General features: G+C 40.8%; 1 protein-coding gene across 1 annotated transcript in view; it reads left to right on the top strand.

The window, feature by feature from the left end:
- Positions 1–4554: 4554 nt before the first annotated feature.
- The window catches only part of meis1a (Meis homeobox 1 a), a 42973-nt gene continuing 23950 nt past the window's right edge, over positions 4555–23577 (top strand). The window contains exons 1-7 of the mRNA XM_041932990.1: positions 4555–4966; positions 7949–8181; positions 10637–10778; positions 11776–11826; positions 11927–11977; positions 12291–12437; positions 14864–14975. Of these exons, the coding sequence (XP_041788924.1) occupies positions 4955–4966; positions 7949–8181; positions 10637–10778; positions 11776–11826; positions 11927–11977; positions 12291–12437; positions 14864–14975 (748 nt within the window). The 5' untranslated portion in view covers positions 4555–4954. The remainder of the gene's footprint in view (positions 4967–7948; positions 8182–10636; positions 10779–11775; positions 11827–11926; positions 11978–12290; positions 12438–14863; positions 14976–23577) is intronic.

Here is a 23577-nt window from a genome sequence, read left to right as displayed (position 1 = left end):
TAGCAGTAGTTGTACATGGCAAGCCGTAAACGTTTATTTCATGTCCGTGATATCAGACATTACAGCACTGGTAATAGTAGTACTGCAGCAGCAGTGGTATTAATATCTCTTATAGTATTTTTTGAGTACTTTCAGTCCCATGAAATCCTACTTTTTTCTTCTTGCATTGCTGGAGTGATATAATCTGTAACTACTTTTTTTCACAGCAACAAACAGTTCAGACAGTCAATCCAGTTATCCAGTTAATACTTCAACCCTGTTAAAGGGTCATCTCAGTATAATACTACTATTTAGTACTTTTTTTCTAATAACACTTCAGTAAAAATGTGAAGACAGGACTTTAGCTTGCAATATATTTACCTTGTAGTATTGCTACACTAGTAGTGTACCGAGCAGAGTAGTAGTGGTGGTGGTGGTAAAAGTAGTTGTAGTAGTAGTAGTAATAGCTGTGACAGCCGTAGTTAAATCAGAAATCTTGTTCCTGTGGTCATCAAACCTGTGAATTACTTTGTGATAACAAATATTCAAGATACTCTGATATACATTGTATTATTCAACTCTCAGGTCTGATACTTCACTCTGGTACTTCACTCTTCGCTGCTTACAAGCGCTTGCAAGCTATTCTTCAAATTAAGAGTTCATGTGCCCCAGGCCAAAACATGTCACTGCTCCTCTTCTGCCACGTTAATAGATAACTGTACTTTAGTGACACCTTGTGGTCAAGCAATGCCACTGCAGCTTTGTCTTCACATCTGCTCCACATCTGCTCCACAGATGTTCCAACTATATGATATAATAATAATCTCCAGTATTTGGCATTTATTTTGTAAATAACTGGTGGATGTGACTGTGTGTTATTTTTATGATTTAGACCTTATTTAAGTGTGATTCTGTGTTTTCTGTGTCTGGTCTCACTTTATTTGGATGGAAACAGCCGGTGCAGATACTCCATGTCCTCTCCAGTGACTTAAATGTGTCAGTAATAAAGTGTACTGAGCTGAGTCCAGAACAGTCTGTGGGGTTAAAAAAGGTTGATGTCAACTCAACAAGTTCTGAAGAATGTAAGTCATGATTTTATTATGATAAGATTTTTTCTAAGACTTTGCATTGCGTATATCAAATTATGTAAGTGATAATTTTTACCTTTCTTCTAATGTGATAATGTGAATAAATATTGTAAGAATGCAAATCAGAACTGGAACTTTTGGATTCTTGCAATAAACTGGAAATCCAGTTACAGGTGAAATTATGTATAAATAACAGTGACATTAATGTTCACTATCCAGACATTTTTGGCTACTGGGTGCAAATGAAAACATTATCTTTGTTACTTTGTATTGGGAAGGAGAAGGAAGTGAGAAGACATTATTTTAATGGCTTCCTGGATCGATACTCTGAGGTGATCAGAGATGAATGAAAGACGATTTCAGCATCAGATCGTTTTTATGGTTATTTTTTAAAATAGTTCTTTAAACATTTAACTAGTGTTTTTGTGTTTTCTATTTCCACAGGGCGTTGTTGTGCCCTTTTATTTTGAAGTTTCTGCGTTGCAGGTGCATCATCCTCAGAGGCGGGACGTCTGTGTATGGACTTCTCATTGGATAATTGACAAAGCTTCGGCCATCTTGTGTGTATATAAACACGCTCTCACCTGCTCTGTCTAACAGGCTGACGAAGAACCTGTGCTGAAGATGAAGTTCAGACTCGTTATGTTGCGAAGTTGCTTTTCCACGTTTGCTCCTCTGTAAGTTGAGCATCTCGCTGGCTGGAGCAGTGACGACACGCTCATCCCAAGGTTTGTCCTTCCTCTGATTCCACTGTCTGTCTTTGTGTAATTGTTGTTTATTGCTGAAACTCAATGAAGCTTTGAGTCTGCTTGTTCTCATCTAATCTCTCATACTTCTGTTCAAACATTGTTTCTGCAGCATGCTACAGCACAATAATTCAGACATGCGTTTTCTAAGAAGAGTCAGTCAGAATCATCTCATAATTATTATTTCATGTTGGAAACCAAATCAGAATCTCCTAGAGGAGTACAGAAGGAACCAGCTGCTGCATTCACTTCCTCTACTGTTCAGGCTGACGGCTCTCTGGCTGCCTGCTGGCTTCACGCTGTAGATCTGCTCCCTGCTCCTGGAGTGTTGTTGCTGGGGGACTTCAGGTTTATGAATCCACCTTAAAAAAATAAAAAAAAATCCTGGATGTTTGTTCTGTGCAACACTTTGTTGTCATGAACTCTGTAGCCTGTAGGGGGGCGCTAACAGAACAGTAGACATTCAGTCACGTTATAGCAGCAGATTTCCGGGTTTATTCACCGTCTGTAGTTTCATATGAAGTAGGTTTCTCCAGTTGAAAAAGTTTTCAGAGAAATCACTGACAGAGTGATTAAAATAAGGCACTTTCAGCTCTAAGTGTTTCTTCAGACCATCAGGGAAACACCTCCAACCAGCAACACAGAAGATATTTGAAATAATATCTTACAGCTGATTTATAAATCAATATTAATCTATTAAGAAAAACTATAAACTCTGTATGAAGGAGTGTTGACAGAAAGTGGAACCAAAATGCTTTTAAAAGATTTAACAAGTCCATAAACAGCAGAGCTTTTTTTTTTAATATTCCCCTGAAGTTACTACAGCATGTTTGTGGTCCTAAACACTAACTTTACTACAACTGTATGAGCTGTGTGATATTTTCAGCTCCTTTTTAAATTGGCAATAATATTCCTACTCCGACTTAGTGTCATTTCACCCAAATTACAAAAAAGGGACAAAAAATACTCACTTAAACACACAATATGTGTCATGTGTATAAATACATAACACAAGTTTTACAAAACACAGTTTTTAGACATTTTAATTCACAAATGTTACAGAACAGCTGTTTAACTTTAGTGTAATCAAGCCATGCAGATAATTCTGGTTTATTTGACTAGATTTTAAATTTCTTAATTTAATTTAAATGAATCTTCCATCCGCATTGACGTTCTCTGCTCAGTTACTGCATATTATTAGAAGGCTAAACGTGTGAACAGCTCATGTTTGGTGAATGTTTCGTCTGATGTCCGAAGTCTCTTTCAAATTAACCGCAGTTTTTAGCTGCAGTGAATTCTTAACGACCTCTGTCTCTCATCAGATCTGAGCAGTCAGCATCTTTAATCTGATTAATAATACATGGGAGTGCTCTGGCTGGTAGTAACGCTTTACAAACACTAGATGGCGCAGGTGTCCAAGAGTTCAGCCCTCAGTGTTCAGCGTGAAGGACACTTTCTTGCATCTTCACATTTAAACTTTGGCATTTAAAAGCGCAGATTACTTGTCTTACTTTGGAGCAACTGTGGTTCACACTTTAAGCTAATATAATAACACCATCCTAAAAAAGGTAAGCGGAGTCATAACAGAATGAGAGGGAACAGGAATCACAGAGTTATTGGAAACTTTCTCTCTCTGCTTGAATATTCAAGGTTTGTTGTGTCAGGAATATTTTGGCCTCAATTGTTTAATGTTGCTGTCAAACATTTAAAGTGTTTCCATTCTGCAACATAAAAGTTTTTACCTGCAAAACAAACAATAAAGAGAATGAAAGGAGTCATTCTTAATATCAAGATTTACTGCAGTTTACTCTCTACTTTACTCAGGGCCACATTGGACCCCTGTGCATTGGGCCCTTGTTGAGCCCTCTGTTCTCCCACTGTTTGTGTTTTGTATTATTTAGTAATTAGTTTATCACTTGACTAAGTTATGGGTTGCATGTATATCTCCTATAGACAGTAAGGGGTAGATATGATAGGAACAGTGGGTTGAGGGGTGTCAACATGTGCAGCAGCATGAAGGCACAACATAAAGTAAACTAATCAACTCCCTAAAACTAGATTTTAACTCAGTAAATTTGGCCTCAGTATGATGTAATGTTGCAGGAGTGACCTCGGGGCTGCTCTCAGTTCAGTTTATGTTGTGCTTTGGTGGCGCAGACAGTATTCACACACACATTTGCAGTTAATCAAATTACCACCAACTTCTTGCCACATAGTAAACCTGGAGCGTTCGGGGCCCCTGGAGGTCTGGGGTCTTTGTTGGTGATCCAGTCCTTTTTCTACTGTACAGATTTTTTTTTATCCACAAGTTTTAAAGGAGTTTTATTCCATCTTTGTGTTGAAACGTTGTCGTATTTAAGGACTTGAAAAGTTCTACCGTAAAATACCAACTTTATGTGTCAACAGCAAAGTAATTTATCTGCTCCAGTGATTCCTACATCATCTAAAATGTTTGTGTCCCCAGCAACAATGTGAGGAGGCTTTTGTCTCCCCCCAGCATTCAGTCACACTCCCTCCATGCCGAGCACCTCGCGGTGGCGCGCCTTCCCACGTCTTGTGGAAGCTGCGGGGACGCGCAGCGAGTCTCTGCTCCTTTAAGCTAGAGGAAAAACTATTCTCTCCCCCTGCCCTCTCTCCCTCCCCCACCCTCCCCTCACACCCGAACGGCCTGCTCTAAGGGAGGAGGAAGCCGCTCCGCTGGAGCTGCGATGGGGATTTGAACGCACCTCCGCGCAGAAGACAGCGCCGCACGGCCCGGCTCAGAGCGCAGCGGGCGGGTCCGCGTCACTTTAACCCACCGGTTTGGATGCAGACTGATCGGATTCGACCTGCGGACTGAGCGGCTGGTTGTGTGGTTGGTCGTTGCTTGGAACTGGAGGCCGGTAGCAGGACAGCGTCTGCCCGGGCTGGTGCTGCAGTTGGCGGAGTGTTGCCGTCGGTCGGTTCCCGTGGAGAGCGGAGTGGAGCCTGCAGAGCCCCGCTGCTGCTGCTCTGTGCGTGTTTGTACGTTTCTCTCTGCGGCTGGACTCGGTCACACGCGTTACACACGGGACTAGCTGATTAACGCTCCGGCACCGGGGAGTTGGATGTGTGTTTTGCACCGCAGGAGTCACCTGGATTCCGGGCGGAGAGACGGGGCCGATGGCGCAACGGGTGCGTAAAAATCAACTTTTATTAGCGCAGAGACACGATGAGAGAGAGAAGACGGTTTGTTTTCAGCTTTGAGTTCAGCTGCAAAGTTTGATGGTCAGAGCAGGAATCAGGTGTGAATAAAGTGAGTCTGGATTTGTGGAAAAGCCACTTTTCTTCAAAGTGACACAAAGCTGAGAGGAAACCGGATTTAAACTCTGCTGAAGAAATTCACCCTCATTTAAAATTAGAATTGAGCTTCATTAATATTAGTTTGTTTCTTAGCTGATTAATATTAGTCTTTTTAATTTCAGGAACTAGTAACGACACAGACTTTCTCCCGTGCGTTAAAATAATTCATGGAACTTTTTCACTGTAAAGACTAAAACTTCATTTCCCAGATTTCTTTTTGAACGTCACTTTTTCCACAGATTTGTTTTCACATGAACAGATTTAAATAAAGCACTTTCCCGTGTAAAAGTAAAACTTTAGATTTAGTGATTATTAACTGCAGCAGTGAAACACATGACGAAAATTTAATACAATTATTTTCACTCAGAAAAAAAACTGAAGAGAAAAAAATAAATGTCAGCTGATCATATTTAAAAAAATATTTTAGTTAACTAAATATTTCAAATTTCGATAATTAAACTTTAACTAAACTTTATTTTTTTTTTAGCGTAACTTTACTTTTTAGTTTATGTGTTCACTTTGAACTTTAGGCCCTTTTCCAGTTACTTTTCCGTTGATTTATGACTGAAAGTTAATCAGTTTGAAATGAACAAAAAACTTTTTATTCCACCAGAAAAACTCAGTCGCTCTGTGTTTTCACGGCCTTTGCAAACGTTTTATGCGCAGAGTGAAAAGACGTTTGCGGCTGAGCGTCGCACTTTGTGCAGCGGCTGAGAACTCATCTGAACGCAGGATTCATCGCACATTCAGCAGTTTGTTCCCGGGTCTCAGTCCTGTGTTTGAGGCCGTTTGTGCTTCAGCGGCGGAGAAGAAAAACGTTTCGTTTCGTTTTTTCACGGCTGATAAAATCCGTTCAGCCTGAACTGACGGAGCTCAACACACCAACAAACAGGTGGATAAAGAACGTTTTATACGCACGTTCAGACACGCGGAGTTTGGAAACGTTTTGCTCACGCAGGCTGTTGGTCGAGGTCAAAGTTTAAACTGCGATTTATTGGTTACTGATCACTGATCGATCTAATGAGAGAAAATACAGTAAGAACTAATGATCCTCTTTAATGAGAGCTTCTAAACTTTAAAACTCCTTTGTAACAGTAATTTGTGGCGTCGTTGCTCAGAGTGGAAAAAGAAGGAAAAAAAAGAAACCAACAGCACCAACGCAGCGAGCAAAGAAAATAAAAACACATTCCTGTTATTTAATTGATTTTTGGTCTTATTTCTGTAGGTACACACAGTCTGGAAGTTTAATAACTTTTTACAAAAACTTCAGGCTACATATAAACACATCAGCTTCTCTCTGAGTAAAATCAGGTTTCTGATTTTTGAAATTCTAATCTTCTTCACAGTGGCTCTTTTTACTTGTTGCTTTGAAATTAAAGATTGATCACATTACCATCTTTTTTAAATTAATGTGAGCTTACTTGTATATTTAAAATTGGATGAAATAAAAGCATAACAGAGACGGTCTGTTAAAGCAAATGATAAAGCTCAGTTGCTACAGTTGGAAAAAAAACAATTTTTAGATGTGTTTTTTTTATCTTATGTTCATAGATTGTGATGGAAAAGTTGAAACTTATTTTGACTTCATGCTAGAGAACACTTCCTGTTTTCTTCCAGGTGGATTTCTGCACACAAACTTGTTTTCACTCCAGCGTGAAGCCATAGTTTCTGAAGTACTTGAGGAGATGAGCAGAGTAGGGGAGAGTGTGAAAACTGATGATATGAGACTGATTAGGTTTCTAATGTCCAGTTTTAGTTGCCGCTGTCACAGACGTCTCGTTTTTACATTCAGCTGCATCATGTTTTGAAGTGTTCATGTTATTTTGTCCACCCCTGCGTAAAATGCAGACCATGAACTCTGCAGTTCAAACGTTGTTTCGTTTAACACGGAATTTACGTTTTTATGATTTTATCTGAAAACTGAGTTTGTCATTTCACACGCTGGATGTTTCAAAGTGAATAAACATCACAGTACTGATCACGTCAGACAAAATAAGCAGGGGCTGGACATAATAATAGGAACACCTCCACAATGAAACAAACACTTAATAAAGCTTAGTCCTGGCTATCAAAGACGTCTTAATTCTGCTGTTATAAGATTTTAATGTTATTTTGTGGAAAACCGCTCAAACGCAGGATCGTTCTTCTGCTTTTTTTTCAATAAGTCAACATACTGTTTTATTTTTATTATTTATGTTTTTATCTGGACATAATAATCTGCCATCAGAATCTTATCAGACTGTAAGAATAATACTTTTAAACACAGACCAGGTGTTTAAAAATGTCAAACTTCTTTTCCAAAAACATTAGCAGTTGTCACATGAGAGAAAAAATAAACAGGGGGGTGTGGACATAATAACAGAAACACCTGTGGCCTGTAATCAGTTTTTGTTGACTCTTCTTGCTCTCGGATTTCATGATGTTATTGTGTGTTTTAGGTTTTTTTTTTTTTTTTTTTTCCAAATGTTGTTGTTGTTGTGTGTTTACAGTTTTACAGCCAGCTCATTCCTCTTTAAAGAAGGGTGTTTTTGTTTTTAGGAACAAAATCAGAAAAGTTTCTTTTTCTTAAATTAACCTTCCTTTATCGTCTGTTGGTGAGAGTTTGTCATTTTATTGTCTCTTTTGTGATGGCACTGCTTTTACATTAATCCTGAGATTGAGTCCGTTAAACGTCCTCATGCTGCTTCTAAACCCTGAACACAGTCTGACCACATCCACGGTTCACATGTTTGACCTCCACTGAGGTCAGCCAACAGCTCCTACAGGACAACTCAAGAGGTCAAAGGTCACACATCTCTTATCTTTGTGTTTCAGTATGAAGACCTGGCCCACTATGGGCTGGAGGGGGTGGGCGGAGTGTACGGAGACCCACACCACCATCACCACCACCACGCCGCTGCTGCCCGCTCTCTGCAGGCCGTGCACCTGGCTGCCGCCGCTGGCGGTCCGTACCCTCCACACCAGTATGCCCAGTCCACCCACACCAGCAGCAGCATGGCCGCCACAGCCGGGGACGCCGTTAAGAGGGACAAAGACGCCATTTATGGGTATGATGAGTTTACGACGCTGTAAAAAGAGACAAAAAAGAAAAAGAGAAACAGGACTGATGGGGAGAGGGGGCTCCTCAGAACGTTTCTCTTCTTCTGTAAAAATAGTTCCTGGTGTCATTTTATGTTTGATTTATCTGTTGGGCTTTTCACTGTTTGGGAATGAGCTCAAGCCGTTCCCTTCCAGGCCGAGCTGAGCCAGACCAACATTATCTGTGTGTTAGGGTGATGAAGTGAATCCTGTTCTTTCTTCACAGGCACAAAGAAAATGTGCCCAACAGTGGTAAAAGAAGTATATTCAGCTCATTTACTGCGGTCCAAGTAGCAATATGGCAATGTAAAAATACTCCAACACAAGTAAAAGTTACTTCAGCAAAAATACATCTTTAACTACCTCTGCAAAATAATTACAGCTGTTAAGTAAATGTAATGGAGTAAAAAAAATCCAATATTTCCCATTGAAATGTAAATATAAAAGGACATAAAGTCAAACATGTGAAGTACAAGTACTTCAAAATTGTACTTAGTTACATCCCATCACTGCTGCTCAGACATTTTTTCTAGTGTGGTAGCTGTCTTCTCTTTTCAGTGTAACAGCAGACAAGTTTAGAGCACTCTTTCTTTCTTCCTCCCTAATAAGATTCATCATTCAGCCCCTGTGCTCAGCTCCTGCGATGCAGTCTAACAGAAAACTGCTTCAAAAACACAACTTCATACCAGTAAAGAAAAACATGAACAAACAGTAGTTTTGGTCATTTGTTGACTATCAGAGCAGCAGGATCCATTCTGCTCGGTCAGCAGCTACAGTTGTTGCTTGTGGCGTACAGCTGCACTGTAAAAACCTTGTCAAATCAACTCACCTTTAATCCCTTCATTATCAATCAATCTGCCTAGTATCTTCTCAATGAATTGTTTTGTCCATAAAATGTTTGAAAATAGTGAAAAAGGTCCATTTCTGAGAGCCTAAGTGATACTTTCAGATTTCTGTGTCACACTTTAGAAGCAGGAACCAGCAAATGTTTGACATTTTAGCTTATACATAACTAAAACATTAATTGATTACTAACATAGTTGCAGATTTTCTGTTTCAGTCTAGCTACGTTTAAAAAAAAAAAAAAAAAAAAAAAAAAAAAATCAGATTATGGCCAATGAATACAGTTTAACTCTGTTTCCTGGTGGGTTGCCTGTCCCTGCTGCAGGCCTCACCTGGTTTATTTCTGTTTATGCTCCCTCCCTGTTATATTGTACCCCTGACCGAGTATTTGCAGTGCCTGGCGGTTCAGTTCTGGGGTCTTTTCTGTTTTCTCTATAGGCTTCACAACACTTTTTACAGTGCATCATGACATCTCATTTAATTTTAATTCTAATGACATGAAAATATTCTGAGTATCACCACAGGACTGCCTGGTGGACGCATCAAGCTAAGTGTCAAATTTCAACTTACTTCAGTTAAACGTAAAACTGCATGTCTCTCTAAACATTGAGCTTGGATTTGTTGCAGCATTAAGATATTTAAGCATTGTTTTTACTTTAACGATATTTGAAATAAAAAATAGACTTGTATTATTTTCCTGTCTAGATTACTGCAACGTTCTCCTGACTTTAAGTTTCTGATCTTCAGGCAGAGTTCAGCCTGTTTACCAAAGAAGATCCACTGACTGGATTCAGTGTCACCTTCTAAATATCGAAACGTCCTTAAACTTCTAATTCGGTCTAGTCTGCTTCTTTTGAACTAGTTTTTATTGCATTCTTGCGTGTGTTTTTTCTTGTTTTTAATAAATAATGCAGCCTCATTAAATCATATACTTAATAAATATCTTTATAATAAATTCTAAGCTTTTAAGCTTTGATAAAGCAGTGGGCTTTTTGTAGACAGTTTTATTCCACCTGTTTATCAAACGCCTGCTTTGTGTTTCATTGCAGATCCCAGTTCAGCCTGTTTTTGTTTGTTTGACTTATTTCCTCACTTCCCTCATGCGGATAGTTTGGGTTTTACTTGTCCAGGTCTGCCTCAAGTACCATAAAAAAACCCTTTTGTTTTCAACACATGTAAACATTTTGGAAGTAAACTACTGAAGAAGTTTTCCCTGTGAAAACTATCGACCTTGTGTTCTGTGGATTATCCAGAGTAAGTGAGGAAGTTTGAAAGAGGTGATGCAGTTTAATTTTTTAATTGTGATTTTCTGGTTCTATTCACCTCCAAAACTGGGCAAATTTCTGTACCTCATGTTTGTTTCTTTGTAATTTAGTGAAATATTCAAATTAATTTTGTTTTGTTTTTAGTTTATAAAGCCCTCTTGTTGTTGATAAAAGTGCTCTGAAGGTGATTCTGTTTCTTGACTGTTTCTTATGGATATCTAGGAAAGTTTGAGGTGGCAGGAAACTTGTTACAGTTTTGCAATCTGAGCTGATCCCTCCTTCTCCTCCTCCTCCTCTCCCCCTCTTTCTCCTGCAGACATCCTTTATTCCCTCTGCTCGCACTGATTTTTGAAAAATGTGAATTGGCAACGTGCACGCCGCGAGAGAGCGGCGTGGCCGGAGGAGATGTTTGCTCCTCCGACTCCTTCAACGAGGACATCGCTGTCTTCTCCAAACAGGTACAGAAACAAGCATTTCATCCACATGTCAGAGTTAATACAGAACAGATCTGCAGGATCATAAAGGGCCAGGGCCGGACCAATCTTCCTAGGGGTCTCTGGGCAAAAATGAGCTTTGGGCCCCCACTGACATCCCATTGAATCCCACTTTCTATGCATTCTGTGATTATAAGTCCCTGTTCAAAGGAATATTCAAATTATTCACTTAGCAAAAAGTATAGATATATAAAAAATACTCCATCATCAAAGAATTGTAGAGTGTTTAACATGACAAGGACAGAATGTCCAAAATAAAAGACCAGGCCTCAAGATTATGCAATAATGCAGGTGTTACTTTAAGGCCACTACAATCTTGTTTATAATGTGCTTTTGTGGTATGATACTAAACCTGTGTCCTAATCATATCTTAGCAGATGTAAGTGGGCACAGCTGGTCTATAAAGGTTTGGAGTTATGTCTCAGTGGTTTGAGTGGTGCTGAATCATCTGAAGAGCTTGGAGGCGGCTCTTTTTTGCCCTTTTTGCCTTTCTAGACCGACAGCTTGTTTATTTGCTCTAGCGTAAGATGCTAACATTACCGTTAACGTTACGAAGCATTTCATTAGCTGACTATGATTTAATTTTTAAAAAGCCCAGTTACCAGTGCTAGCTGGCTCTGTCCTCCTCTTTGTTTCGTTTGCGGAAGTTTAAACTCCAGTCAAATCTGTTATTCGATATAGACAAATACAGTGTTTAGCGCTCATGCTGCCTTGTTAGACTAAATACATTGGATAGCGCTCATGCTAAAAGCCTTCTTAGACAAACACATTGGTTAGCACTCATGCTAAAAGCCTTCTTAGACAATGTATTTTGTTAGCTTTCGTACTAAAACACATTGACACATTGATTGGCTATTGTAAGCTAAGAAACAGCTAGACTAACTAGCTCTACAGTGCAATACAACCAACCCCAGGGGGTCCAGCCTTCCGTTTAATATTTCTAATATCTTTGTGTGTCCAGATCCGATCAGAGAGGCCTTTATTTTCATCAAACCCAGAGCTGGATAATTTGGTGAGATATTATTATCATTATTATTATTATATTTTACTGTAATAATGTTGACTTTTGTTAAAAATGTGTTTATTTTTTGCTCATTTAATGTTTTTTGTAGATGATCCAGGCGATACAAGTGCTGCGCTTCCACCTCCTGGAGTTGGAGAAGGTCAGAAAAAAAACAGATTTATCTCAGTGATCTTTGACCTTTTATTGATCAGGCTCTGCTTCAACCAGCATCTGCTGTTTAATATGAAGTATTGAGATAAAAAAAATGTCCACTGTGCATACTTCTAAAGTTACATTCCTAGAATTTTATCTTTTATTTTTATATACTGTGTGTGTGTGTGTGTGTGTGTGTGTGTGGTTAAACTATATGTGTATGTGTCTATATCAGGGGTTGTCTATATATATGACCATTAAGAGACCATTTTGGTCAATTGTGGAACTATGCTTTTTTTAAGTATGCATTTTATTTCCAGGTTCATGAGCTTTGTGATAACTTCTGTCATCGATACATCAGCTGTCTGAAAGGGAAAATGCCGATCGATCTGGTTATAGATGACAGAGATGGAAACAAATCAGACAGCGAAGACTTCATCAGGTCATCGGGGAACAACATGGATCAGGTGAGCTCCCTGTCGCTTCCTGGAAACTGATACGCTGACACATATTCTGCTGCTGATTCCCACAGAGTTGTGTCATGATGCTGTTAGACAGCACAGATACTCAGAGCAGCAGTGGACTGTTCTACATAGGCTATGTCTTCTGTCACATATACCATTTTCAAAAGAAATTACACACCATGCTGTTACAGATGTTGCATTATTATTGTATTCCTAATATACAGTCAGAAATACTTGACAGCGTTTTACAGATGTACAACCCTGATTCCAAAAAAATCTGGACTCCTGAGCCCATGCAGTAATATCCTTTATACAGTCATGTGTTCATGAAGGGGTGAACCTCACTCCATCCTTGCTTGTGAACAACTGAGCCTCTCCAGGATGCCCATTTCATACCCAATCATGATACTACCACCTGTTACCAATCGACCTGCAACCATTTGGTACTTTACACTGTATCATTTAATGATAAATTCTCAGATTTTTGTTGAAGCACATGTTGAGTTTTAACGGTAAAAACACTAAACACCACCTTGTATTCTTTGGCATAACAAAACTAGAAGTTGTTAGGAGTTTGAAATATAAATAATGAGATTTTAAAAGATCTGATTTAAAGATGTGTCTGATATGCACATGACATTGAAGAGGAGTGTCAGAAAGGTCAGCCCAGCAATGTCCAGAACTGCAGCACACCTGGTGCCTTGCTGCTTCTTCATTACCTCAGACTTCTGCCAGGCGTATGGGTGAGGCTTCTCCTGAGTCTTCAGACCTCCTTGACAGAGGATGTGCTGGTCGGGCTCAGGACTTCCTCAAGGTGCTCTTTCCACAACAATATCTCCTGTCAGGGTCATCAGGTCTCGTCCCCTACCGGAGAGAGCCTGAGCCAAGTCCTGCTTTCCCTTCCTGAGTCTTCTAACAGAACCAGAACAGACAGCGTTTTTGCTCAGGTGGCCACCAAAGTTGCAGCACCTCTGGCCTCTGTTGCTTCAGGAGACCCCTGGGCCAACCGAGTCCAAAAGGTCTCTTTCTTCAGCCTAACAGCCTCCTTCACCGCTGATCCACCAGCATGTTCTCAGGTTGCTGCTATGACAGGCGTTGGCAACCTTCTGACCACGAGAAGCCGCTTCCACAATGGAGGCTTTGAACATGTGAGTGCTGAAGTCCCCCAGCAGAACTATGGAGCCCCTAGATGGCATCCTTTCCAGAACTCCACCTAGAGACTTGAAGAAGGCCGGATTCTCCAATCTTACATTCACACAAACTAAAGTCAGAGCCTTCCTCTCAGCAACTTGTCGTCGCATAGAAGCTGATCTGATCTGACCCGATAAAGACCCTGACATGCAGTTTAAAAGCTCTGGAAAAAGGTGGTAAGGAGAGTTAACATTGTTTTGTTCAACTATATTATTCCATTTCTGGACGCAGTCAAAGTTGCTCTGCAGGGTTTATTAAACAAACTTGAAATGTTGAAATCCGCATAAAGGGAAAATAGATTATGAGCAGATAGATTTGATCATCCAGCTGCAGGAGTCACATCTGTTGTTGGAAATAAGTCAGGTTAAAACTGCTGTGAGTTCATTTGTCTGGCCACAGATCACAAGCATACACACACGCACATACACACACACAGATACACAGATCTTTTTTCTTCTCTTGGACTCGTGAAGACTTCTTTCTTTTCCCAGAGAAGCAGCAATAATAGCGGTGAAAAGTCTGGTTGTGTCTGTTTTCCGAGCCAGCCGAGCAGGTTTTAAATCAGCCTTGCAGCAAAGCTCTCAGCAGCCACTTGTCAGGCCTTTAACCCTTTAATCACCTCCAAGTGTGAAGTCGAGCAGCTTAGTGTCGGATGACCAGCGGCTCGAAAGCTCTGGTTTCTTTTTCAAGTGCCTCCTTTCGGTCGGATGATACACTGATAATCCTCCTGGTCCTTGTTTTTCAGCCTCCGTCTTTGTTACTGAACATTCTTAGATTAGGTGTTTCTGCATCGATCACCTGTCAGTCAAACTGGTTGGGACAATGATGGCCTTTTATGTTTATTCGGGTTGACTTTCTGTGGGTGGCGCTATTGAGTCTGACCTCCAGATAGATCAACTTAAATTCGATTATGTATGTATTGATCGCTCTGTTGTAGCATAGGGAGCATGAAACCTTGAGACCTGCACTTGTTCTGTCTTAGTGAAGGAACATCCACCTTCAGGGCTTTTTGTCAATCAAAAACTGAAAGATGGTAGGTCGGCAAGTCAGCATCTGTCCCTCATTTGAAGGCGAGTCTCTGGCATGAACTGTATCCATGAGGTCATGAGTGAGTTCAGCATTCATCAGACGTCTTATTCCCTTCTTACTAATCTGAACCTGAATGGAGCTCTGTTTCATTACACTTGATGTCCGATCTGTGTCTCACTGGCTGTCCTCCTGTTTCTTTGTCCCCGCAGATGTCATGGAGCAGAGACCATGACGACGCAGCGTCGATCCGTTCGGCCGGGACGCCGGGACCGTCCAGCGGTGGACACACGTCTCACAGCGGCGACAACAGCAGCGAACAAGGTGAGATTACTGACAGAAGCTCTACATACACGATCACACTAGACTGACAGGAGTGATGGACACACTGCAGCTCCACATATGTCTGTTTCTGCACGTACAGAACATGTATGTGCATTACTGAGCGTGTCTTGTGTCTACTGTAGCACATCGTGTACAAGTTTGTATATCTACTGTAAAAATCAAAATCAATGTAGTTGTGTCTTCTTGTCACATTTCTCGGAGTCTCAGAGTTACTAACGGCAAATGTTTTCTCTCTAAACATCTCTCATGATTTCATTTCAACTGTTGATGTGTAACTGTTCAAATTATTCAGTATTTCACAAAAAAAGCACATATTACAGAAAAGTTCCCATTAATCATCTGATGACCCCTCAGATTTAAATGATGACCCTCTGGAGGGGCCTGACCCCGAGGTTGGGCACCACTGGACTAAATTAGCTAACTGTATATAAAAGAAGTTCAAAGTAGCTCCACTTGGAGCAGCTCCAACAGTAAAATGCTGCTGTAACATTGATGTTTCAGTATTATCTATCTTTTTACATTGTTGTACTGATACTTCAGAAAAGAAACTGAATACTTCTCCCACACCACTGATCACTGATGTGTGTATGTGTGTGGCGGGGAGGTTTTATGAAGGGTGGCAGAGGTTTTCCGACATGTTGGGCTTGATGTGAGTTTGAAAATAAAGGGAGACGGTGGAGAAAAAGGGGGAGTGAGAGGGTGATGAAGGCTGACAGACGACGGGAAGCTCTGAGCAGAGTTGGAAGAAAGAGAGCTTTATGTCCTGGAACACACACCCCAAACACACACACACACACACACAGAAATAGAAATAACACCATGTGCAGCGCTCACGCTCACCCCTCACTGACACATGCATGAACAGAATTCATATACGTTCATGTTTTAAACACATATAAATAAATAAAACGTATACACATTTATAGAAACAGACATAAATACCCAGAAATTATATGAACACACTCTCAACACAAATATAAATCCAGAAATAGACCATCAAAATGTTTCTATCCACTTCAAATTGGTTCTTTAAAAAAAATCTAAATTCACAAATGAGAGAAAAATGTTCAAATACTCACAGAATGTGTTGATGCTGCTCTGTGAACATCATGCTATTGATTAAGAGAACATGTAACACAAGCTGATAGAAGCATCCTTGCAGCAGGACCTGATCCTCCTGCTCGTCAGGTTATTTCCTGTAGCGCAGACACAACACCACTGCGCTTCTGTTACAGCATCCAGTCCAGAAGAGTGATACAACATATTCACTGAAACAGGCAGCAGCTTTAAACACCAGAGGACAGAGAAGAAACGTCAATTCCAACTCACCAGGTGCTGTGTTTGTTCTGCCATCTTCAAAAAACTCACATATATGAAGCTCCTGAACTCCTGGAAAATAAAACCTGTGTTATTATCTTGATGTTTGTACAAGATCCAGATATTGAGTAAAAAAAAAATCTTTAAGGACTTTGGGGGAAAAACAAACTCACTAAAATGATTTTTTATCTTTAATCTTCTCCATGTTTCATCAAAGATAATAACAGCAGTTTTTAAATTCATTGTTATTTTCTATTATTGGAAGAGAAAAGTGAGTGATCCTTTGTTTGAAAGAGACGACGTAACGAACTTGTAAAAACTTAGCTCACAAACAAACAAACAGTGTTTTTGTGTCACCATTTAGCATCTGCACTTACTGATCTTGATATTTGCACTTACATTTACATGCTGTTTAAAGTGCTGCAGCTGAGCAGCTAATTACCTCTGCAGCCTGTTAGCAGGGTGCTTTTCCCCTGTGAATATATGTTTGGTGGCTCTTGTGCAGGATGCAACGTGTTCATGTTAGCTGGGAAGCTCATGTGGGTTGTTAGTTGTACGTTGTCTGTTAGTCGTTAGTGCTTTGTGCAAATGTGGTTCAAAATGCAGCAATTTCATTGGCTGTATGTGTTGTGAGTCTGACTCTGAAGAGTAGAAAGAAGAGGGCGCACTTTCCAGAGTGTCTCCGACCAATCTGACCAGCAGCAACAGCAACTACAACTGTGGAGAAATTGGACAAGAGAGGATAACAGGGTTTCTCTTGCATAGATGCTCTGTGTCTTCCTGAGTTTGCACAATAGCCTTACAAAAGAACAAATGAATAAAATTATACAAACAGTTTAATTCAACAATAAAAAAATAACAGAAGAAAAAGCTCTACATAAACCCACATACCTGCAATTTTCAAGAAATTAACAGCGTTTCTCTCTCATACATACACTCAATCTGTGTAACATCAGTAAAATCACTAAATGATTCTCAGCAGTAAAAATTAGCATGACAAACTACACACAGCCCCGCTTCTCCCACAATGAGCAGTTTTATGCAGAGAAAGAAATAAAATCGCTGGTCTAATACATAATGCTTATCAACATTAACGCTGGGCCGGATTAGCCAATGGGCTCTCTGGGCACAGGCCTCGGAGTCCTCATGCAGTCGGGGGCCCGTGCGAGCAGGTGATGACACCAAATACAACCAATCAAAACATGCCCTGACCAAAGTGGGCTCTCCCCTACGCCGCCCCAGGCTAGTCTTCTCTCCTAAACCGCCTGTCAGCAGAGAAGTCAGGATACAATAGCTCGAAAAATTAAAAGAAAAAGGGAGAAGCTGGTGCTGCAAACAGAAGGGAAAAAGAGGAGAGAGAGGCCTCCCGATTAAGAGGTGCCATCAATTTTTCGTCAGTTCAAAACATTAATGTCATAGAAGAAAATTTTCAGCAAGATGATGCAAACTAATCCTGCTTTATCTTCCATTTAATGTTAGATACTTTAAGGCTTTCAGTCAAGTTGTTTTGTAATGGCAGCTTTCGATAATTACTTACTTATTTCATATTCCAGTGAGGTGCAAAGCTCTCCATAAAGAATTAGAACAACACCGTACTCCACCCTGTGTGCTATGTCTGAGGTATTAAAGAAAGGGGGAAAAAAGCTGGCTGGCCTGTCAAACATTTGTGTCCAGGGGTAGTAACTCGATGATTCAGGCCTGTTTTTAAGCAACTTAACTTCACATTTACAACCAGAAATAGTGAAAGTGCAGAGAGCAGAATATCTTCATCCAGAGGAAAGTCCCAAAACAAAGAGGAAGTAAAGCTAACATAAACATACTGACGACGCAGCAACAACGCTTAAAGAAGCACGATAATAGAAATGCTAACATGCATCCTTCTGAATAAAAGTCTGTGCTTCGATCCATACAGACTTCTTCCAAGATGGACAACTGTAAAATGCTTTGTTCATATAGTGCAACAACATCACACTCAACTACAAATGAAAACAAGCTCTCTATCTGCTCACAGAGAAGATACAATTAATAACAGTAATTAATGCATAAATAAAAGGCACCATAATGAAGTCAAAAATATAAATTTCTTTTGAGCACGTAGCAGATGATTCACAAAGCAGATATGTGTACTGGAACAGAAAGAAAGCTATTCAATTTCAATAAATATAATAACTGAATGAACATATTAGTCTACGTAATGTGAATATTTGGGGGGTTTGAAGCGCTGTTTGGACAAAGCAAGAATTCTCTATGAAATTGTATGTGACGTTTCTCACCATTTTCTGGTGTTTAGAAAATGTTTGGCAGATTAATCAGTTATTGAAATAATAACTGGTGACAGCCATACTTCAAACACACATAATCGTTGCCGCACAGAAAATGACATAACAACAGAAACAAATGTACCTGTGATATAATAAACACACAGTAAATGCAGTTCCACTTTAAAACACACACACACACACACACACACAGGTCCAGCAGCTCTGGCTTCATGCTGCTGGTCTCCGTCCAGCCGGTTCTGTTAGCATGCGACTGTTTGCGGGCCAACTGAAACAGGCCCTGTGGTTTCTCTATCTGCTGCCCACATTTACAGTTTTACACTGCTGTGGGGGGACCGCTGCCGGCTCACCTGTGAGTCTGACCTTCAAAAAAAAGGACCAATCAGCAACCAGTTTGATATATTAAGAGATTTGTTAATCAAACAAATACAATACATACACCGCAACATACATAGCCTTAATAGTGCAATGGAGTTTGGCTCTCTTACGATATTTGGCTTATTTCTCATTTGGGGTTTCTTTCATCTTTCTTTCTGGAAAGCTAACATGCTTCTCTGCGTGATCTGTGAGTAATGAGTATCTACTACTGCAACACACAATAACATCTGAGCAGAATTTCTACCACAGAGTGCAGTTATTTTGTGAGCTTTCAACAACTTGAGGTTTTGACAGCATGCCTATGGGAGCTGTAGTTGTAAATGCTAAAATAACCATTGTTTTAACAACGATGACTCCAAAGACGGTTAAGTCGGTCTGTCGCTCGGTCCACTGCTTTAGTCCAGACTGAAATATCTCAACAACAACTTGACAGATTGAGGCAAACTTTTGTACAGACGTTCATAGTCTGCAGGAAATTAGCCCTAGTGGCGTTTCCCTGACTTTTTATTGAGCACCACGAAACATGCAGAACAACAAAAGCATGTTAGCATTTAGCTCCAAGTTCAGCCTAGAGCCACTCTGTAGGGTCTTAGTGTTTTTATGGTCAAATGGCAGTTTGTCCGCAGTTTTCTTGTATAATTTGAAACAATTTGGAAGTGAAAACGATGATCGTTAAAAATGATTGACCAGACTGTTCATTACAGGAGTCCATTAGTGCAGAAGTACTATTTCCAGATATATACGATTTTAAAAGCATTGGACAACCGTAGTTTATGTCATAGTACAGAGTTTTGCTTTCACTTACAGTATGTGAGTTCATTTGGTGAAATTGTCTGATTCTCATGTTTCTCATGCTTATGGAGCCCAGTTTGCCTCGGATACGAAGCCGTGGTTACTTGTGTCGGGGATAACGAAAACTACCGGAGCGAGATCCCGTCTAGGAATCTTCCTTTACTCGCTCCAGCTCGGGACCATGGGGCTAAAAACAAACTGCATCACACCTCCATTTGGAAACAAATCTGCTTTATCAGACGGTTCGCTCTGCCTGGATGCATCAGCAGCCAGACCACAAGCTGCTTCGGCTCACTCTCTGTTGGCTGGTAGAGATTTAAACATCACTTATACACAGCCAGCTCCCCGGTTGACCTCTGCGATGGAGCCAAATGTGGTTAATAAGAGATTTCTTTGACGTTACTGAAAAACCTCAGTTCAGCAGGACTTCAAATGACATCTGCTAACTGTAGGCTAACACAGAAACCACAGCCAAACTCTGCAGCATATTTGGCCAGCACTCGGTGTTAATTTGCCGTCCTGGAGAACATAAACAGAGAAACATGTCCTCAGCATAAAAGACCATAATACTGTCACTTTGAATGGGCCTTCCCCGTCGGTGAATGTGAAGTGAAGAGAGACACTTGTTTGCTTTCTTTCTGAGAGTGAGATGAGGCGATCAATATTAAACCCATGTCTGTATGTTCAGGGCTGGAATTGTGATGCCGTTTTCCTAGCTTATTCAACAAGAAGCAATTCAGCAGCGGGTGCAGTGTTTTGTTCATGATTAAACGACGAAGCTTTCAGAAATATCCAGAACTTTGATTTCACGCCTTTGCTGGAAGTCTTCTTCAGCTGCTGAGGTTCCTGAGTGAATGTTGTGGTACACTGTGGCCAAAAGATCCATGAACGTCCATATACTTTTGGTTTGGTTCTGTTTTTTCTGGTTAGTTCCAATTCAAGGGAAATCTTAATGCCACAGCATGCAATGATTGTTTAGCTTTGTGTCAGCAGTTTGTGCCAACATTCAAAGTCAGAGCCATAAAGAAATGGGTTTCCCAGTTTGGTGCGGAACAACCTGACCTTACCTGCATCCAGCACCTTTGGGATGATCTGGAATGTGCACTGTGAGCCAGACCTGATCCCCAACATCAGTGTTGGACCTCTGATGGCCCTGAAACCGGAGGAGTGTAGGATTTCAAATATGGCTGCATTGTTCCGGTGTCCACACACTTTTAGCCATATAGTGTATTTAGTCATTCCAGCCTGCTGTATGTTTTTAAAATCTCACAGCAGGATAACTTCAGTTTCATCCTTCGTCTATCTCAGTGTTTTTATTCCAGGACTGACCTCAGCAGTGAGGTCACCTTTATTAGAGCGCTGGATTGGCTTTTATTTATCTGACCCCTCCCACCATCGCCAGCAGAGAGGGGAAATGGTCCATAGTGGAAAATAAAGACTCGCTCCTTCTCTCACTCTCCAGTGAGCGTTCTTCCAACAGACCACGGATAATAAAATTTTGCACAAACAGTTCTTAAAAAGCGCAGCGATGGAGGAGGCAGGCAGCACGAGCGGGCTGCCGTGTGTGTTTTTTCTTTATCTCACATGTGTAGAGCAGAGAGAGATTCATCGTGTGCAACAACACAGAACTCGAGGACTGTTGGAAAAACACTTGGCACACTGTGACACATTTTACTGGCACGTTTAACGCACGTTCAACAAGCTCTGGTGGAATCACACATGATTTCCTGAGTAGCAGAGTGTCTTGAGGAGAAATAGTTGCTCAGTTTCTTGATTTACAACAAAAAGGCGCTCACATGAAGCTACAGTTGCATCGTCACACCATGAATGTGACGCAGCCAATCAACAATCCTTAACGTTCACTCCCATTGGCTGAAAATAGAAGGCATTGCTTAAGTGATTTCTTGAAATCGCAGAGGGCATTTTTACTGGAGTTAATGCTTCGAGATACTGCTGTGTTTTTAAATACTGCTTCTGCCTCCTAAAGCCATTTTAGTTATACTTACATTTCCACCCATCTCTTTTTTGTTTTGCACATTTTCAGTGTTTGCATTAAAAAATTTGAGCAGACATTTTGGAAAAAATAAAAAACAACAAAGCGGAACTTTGTTGTTGAAAAAAGAAGATTTTTTTAAAAACAGAACCTGTAACAACAGATTTTTGGAACACACCTTGATGTACCTGCTTCTTCTTCTACTAGACAAAGTCAGTGTTGCAGTCTTAGAAATTTAAAATGTGGGAAGCATTTTAATAAATACATGAGTTCTGTGGCGGTGACATGAATGTGATCGTTGTTGGCTGGTTGTGTTTATAGTGAAAATCAGACTCCTCATAACTTGTTCATCCGCTGCCTATTGAGTCTCAGCTCGTCATGTCTTCACACGAGGCCGATGCTGCAGCATCTTTTCATAATTACGGCTGCGACCACAAAGTAAAGCTCCTCCACATCTCCATTTTCTTCCTCCTTGTCATCACCCACATACTTCCACCTCCTCTCCTTCAGTTCACAGGTTGTTGTGAAGCCGAGTTGTCACAAACCATTAGCAGGTTCAGTCGGGCCGCTCTTTCCTCAGCTCTCTAAGGGGAGAGAGGAGACAGGGAGTGCGGGTGGAGGGGTGTAAATCAGCCTCTGGGAGCTTGCGGTTCAGCCTAATGAGGCTGAGAGCTTGTTTATGGAGTTACGCATCATTTTTATGATTATTTCCACCTTTTCAGGCTCTGCTGCACGGCAAAATCCCGCCTCTGTTCAGGCTTAGCGAGGCCTTCGTCCTCCGCTGACTCTGGGCAGGGCGGCAGGACCTGGAGCCTGGAGCTCCTTCTGCAGGCTGCTGGGGACTGTCGCCCTAACCTTGGCCCGGCGCTGTTAAAAACACTGAGGAGAAAATGAGCCTCATTAAACAGGCAGAGAAAGTGCAGTAAAAACACCGGCCCGGCAGCTTTTAGTGGTTTTCAGTTGAAATGCTGCATTATGTGCCATGATCCAAAACCTGCGGGGGGATGGTGGGGCACAGAGAGGGTTACAAAGCAGGGCAGGCCAGCATGACTGCAGGGTCACTAGTTTGAATGCACTCATCAACTGGGAAAATCAGTGTAGGGAAAGTACATGAGCAAAGGCATGTGTTTTCTAGGTGCCTTTAAGAGAGGCCTCGTATGCACTGTGTAAAATGTGCTAACGTTAGCTGGCAGGCTGCGTTTGGCAAGTGTGCTCTGTGTTGTGTTAAGTTTAGTGAGTCCTTCTTCTGTTTTTGTGTCGAAGAATTCCAACAAATAAAACTTAAAGGTTAACATAATTTCTTTACCCTTTATTACCTAGTTCCAGGATTGTCCTGGTTTCAAGCTGGGTGTCCCGAGTCCAGACAAACAGCTGTACAACACCAAAATATCACAGGATTCACCACAATTAAAATCATATTAAACTTAAACTTCAGAGCTTACAAATACATTTACCATGTTCTGTTCCACCATGATTATCTAACCCTGAACATAAACAATGCACCACACGTCTCAAGTCAACACTGAATTGTGTTTTGGTCTGTGTGTCAATCAGTCAATTAATGTGTCGTTGTCATGGCTGTCGTTAGCCAACGAGTCATAGCATCATAGGCTATAGCAATTAGCTATAGCAAGCTAGCTATAGCAAAACGGTTAGCTGTCATGCTGTCACCGCTTCCTTTGTAACGTACCAGCAACAAAAATCCTGCATTCATGGCATCCATGGTGTTGAAAGGTGCGCTTGGTAGCTGTGCTAAATGCTGAAATAATTGTCCCTCGTCCTGATCAAAATGGCAATGGTGCATGCGTAAGCCCATACATGA

Source organism: Chelmon rostratus, chromosome 3 (genome assembly GCF_017976325.1).
Source record: "Chelmon rostratus isolate fCheRos1 chromosome 3, fCheRos1.pri, whole genome shotgun sequence".
Taxonomy (NCBI): Eukaryota; Metazoa; Chordata; class Actinopteri; order Chaetodontiformes; family Chaetodontidae; genus Chelmon; species Chelmon rostratus.
This window is presented reverse-complemented; position numbering and strand designations above follow the sequence as displayed.